Genomic DNA, 3,453 nt, shown 5'->3' on the forward strand with positions numbered 1-3,453 from the left:
AAAATCAAAATTTACTACAAACAAAATGATATTAAAAATTAAGAATTTTCTATTTATTACAAGTAAATAAGTAACAAAGTATTGATACGCTATTGATAATATAATAAATATATAAATATAATATTGATGAAATAATAAATAAAATATCTAAATAATTTTTATACAAGAATAATTATACACAAAAATAAATAATTAAAAAAATAATAATTATATAGATGACCGAGAAAGCTATGTAGGTTATAGTTAACCAACTGAAATATTTAACTCACCTCACATTTTTTACTGTGATCTAATCTACATTAATTTTCATTATCATACCTAGTAGTTATTATAGCAATCAAGGTGTGGTTGTAATTGCCATATGCATAATGGAAGAAATTATTTTATTAAGTTATATTATGAACACTAATTGAGGTGATATAAGTCAAACAACTAAAATATCAACTCATTTATCTTTTTATTTTTTTATCTAATTGATTAAAATTTTAAATTAAGCTTTTATTTGAATTAGAGAGTGAAAAAGAAAAAAAAACTAAACTACAAAATGAGATCGCTTACGTTAAAAAAAGAGTAAAATATTTATAAGTTATTTATTTAATTGATGTATAGTAGAAAAAATTACAAATCAATATATTTAGAATATGATCAAAGTTCTTGTATGAAAAATGGTATTTGATTAAATGTTAAAAAAGTATTTAAAAGTATATTGTCCGCTTGGTTAAACCGTCTAATGAGTCGGGTAATTACTAATAAAATAGTAATTATTTATTTAATCACTACAAGAAAATCATGAAATAAATTAGAAACAATCTTATAAACTAAAAAAAATTGTTTTTAAATTAATTTTTATTATTGTTAAATAGTTTATAAATTGATATATAATTAGTTACCAAAGTTTTAACTACCAATTATTTAGATTCTAAATTTGGTAACAAAAACCTTGGTAGCTAATTAAATATCAATTTAGAAATCATTTAAACTAATTTAGAAACCAAAAAAATTTTAGTTTACTGTAGTAACTAATTATTTTTGTCTCTAAAATTGATTTATATTTTATGATTTGCTTGTAGTGAATATTGTAAGTGTATGTATAAAATAATTTAATGCAAAAGTAATTTTAATTATAATTAAGGTAAATTTTAAATTAAAATAAAAATTCATAAAATAAAATTTTAAACATATAACAGATATTGTATATTAATAAAAATTAAAATAAGTTATTTGATAAAGCACCAAAAATTAAATTTATTTATTAGTTTAATGATTTATTTTATTATAATAAAAGCTTATACATTAATTATATTTAATTACATTAAAAAATGATAGATTATGTATTATGTATTATTATAGAATCCATTACCATGTTTATTATGTCTTTTTACATAATTGATTAGATGTCTTAACACTCGTCGGCAGTATAAATCTTTATTTATTTATTTTTAAATAATTATATTTTTTTTTTCTTCTTTTGGTCTTATCCTTCCCTTTCTTGGAAGCAGACGTAAAACCTTAAATTAATTTACTTTGAAACAAAATATATTTTCCCTTGATTTTGTTTGTGTGGCATTTGTGTTTGTTCTCTTAGTATTTTGTCTCTATCTGCCATAACAAGCCTATTATGGGAATTAACAAGTCTTCATAAACCCTAAAACCACCCTTGACTTCACCTCCTCCTTACTAAAACATGACATGGTACGCGTTCTCAACGCGCATAGCTTTCTTGTTTTTTAAGTCGCTAAAGAAAAATAATATACGTAAGTCGTTGTGAAATAATTATATCTTTGATTGACGTGGAATTTGCAAATTGGCTATTAAAATATATAAGTGTTATTCTATTACATGCTTTAATGCATTATTTTATCTTGTTTTATTACATTTTCTAATGAATTATATTGATCATGGTAACCAATTAGTTATAGTTTATACCCCTATAATGGGGATAGTACCAAAGATTTCACCAAAATGCTTTCGATTTTTGTATATTGACTTCCCCCAGAAAAACCAGCTCAACTAATATTTTACTTTAGCTTATATGGATTTAATAAAGAAAAAATAATTTCATATCAATAATTTGACAGATATATAGGGAAAATTTAACATAATAAATCCCAAAAATATTCCAGCAAAAGTATTATGGGTTGACGTAATCGTAAACACTCTGTACTTACATTTAGAATGATAATTATATTAGTTCAATTATTCATAAAGTTTAAAATTTAGATTATAAAAGAAAAAGACTAACTTTAAGTAAAAATATAAAGAAAAAAAGAGATATTTAAACCAAAGTGAAAGAGGTTTGAGAGAAAAGAGTAGGAAAGTTTGGGAGAAATTGGGTTGGCGAAGACCATTCCCCTATTGATGAAATTAGAAACTTTTGGGGTCCACAACTATAGTTATTCCCGTACACAAAGGACACCCTTTACAAACACACAATATCTATATAAATACTCCCAAATGCAACACACGGTTTGGCAAACCTCTCTCTTTTCATATATACATGTATGAAGGTATTGGTGAGTAATAATAAGTTAATAAGCAGCAAAAGAAGAGCAGAGTTTTGAATATGTGTCTCCTAAGCCAATCTGAGTTGAAGCGTATTTTTGAGAAAGTGGACGTCAATGGCGATGGCTTCGTGAGCCTTGAGGAGCTCAATCGGATGCTTCAAATGACAGGTAACTCCCACTATACCATACAAGAGTTGGAATCGCTGGTGGAAAACCAGAGCCTTGATTTCAGCCAGTTCTTGTTCTTTTACAACGGAGAAAGTAGAGCGAGTGGTGGTGGTGACTCAGAGGAATTGGAGTTGGAGAGCGACCTGATCAAAACCTTCAGGGTGTTTGACTTGGATGGAGATGGGTTCATCACCAGCCATGAGCTTGAGTCTGTGTTGAAAAGGCTTGGCATGTGGGATGAAACCAATTGCAATGATTCTGGAACCATGATTCGATTCTATGACACCAACTTCGATGGTCGTCTTGATTTTCAGGAGTTCAAGAATATGATGTTGGTTTCCAAAGCCTGATCATCATTCTTTCCTCTTCTGTCTCTGTATATATGTGTTTTTATGATTATGTACGTTATTCATAAGTGTTCTATATTAGTTGCTGCTACTAGTGCTGTATCAAGAGACTTTACCCTTCTTTCTTTAGGAAAGAATTCCCAAATTTAGTTTGAAACAAAGTAAATAAAAAGAAAAAATTAGAAAAAATATTATGAAATGTCTTTTATCTTTAATCAATGTGATATTTTCAATACATACATTTTTTCACGTAAAGGACATGACACTTCATACACAAGATTATATACTATAAATGGTCTGATAACAAGTGACTGATAAGTCTAACAAACTCTCGTTAAAAAGAATAAATTATCGCTAGAATAAACTTTAAATGAGTCTATATCATATTAAGAAGTAATGGACTTTAAGTTAACATAAGCTTATAAAACCGCGAC

The 3,453-nt window shown here is 26.5% G+C and overlaps 1 protein-coding gene across 1 annotated transcript; it reads left to right on the plus strand.

Annotated features, from left to right (window-relative positions):
• The first annotated feature begins 2,439 nt into the window (after nt 1–2,439).
• On the plus strand, nt 2,440–3,208 carry LOC137822564 (probable calcium-binding protein CML44). Its single transcript, XM_068627477.1, has one exon. The coding sequence runs from the start codon at nt 2,564–2,566 to the stop codon at nt 3,020–3,022; it is 459 nt and encodes a 152-aa protein (XP_068483578.1). The 5' UTR covers nt 2,440–2,563; the 3' UTR covers nt 3,023–3,208.
• Nucleotides 3,209–3,453: the final 245 nt, after the last annotated feature.

The sequence above is a fragment of the Phaseolus vulgaris genome, chromosome 9, assembly GCF_000499845.2.
Source record: "Phaseolus vulgaris cultivar G19833 chromosome 9, P. vulgaris v2.0, whole genome shotgun sequence".
NCBI classification, from domain to species: domain Eukaryota; kingdom Viridiplantae; phylum Streptophyta; class Magnoliopsida; order Fabales; family Fabaceae; genus Phaseolus; species Phaseolus vulgaris.

Coding starts and splice junctions, on each gene's coding strand:
- LOC137822564 (XM_068627477.1), top strand. CDS start 2,564: ATGTGTCTCCTAAGCCAATCTGAGTTGAAGCGTATTTTTGAGAAAGTG.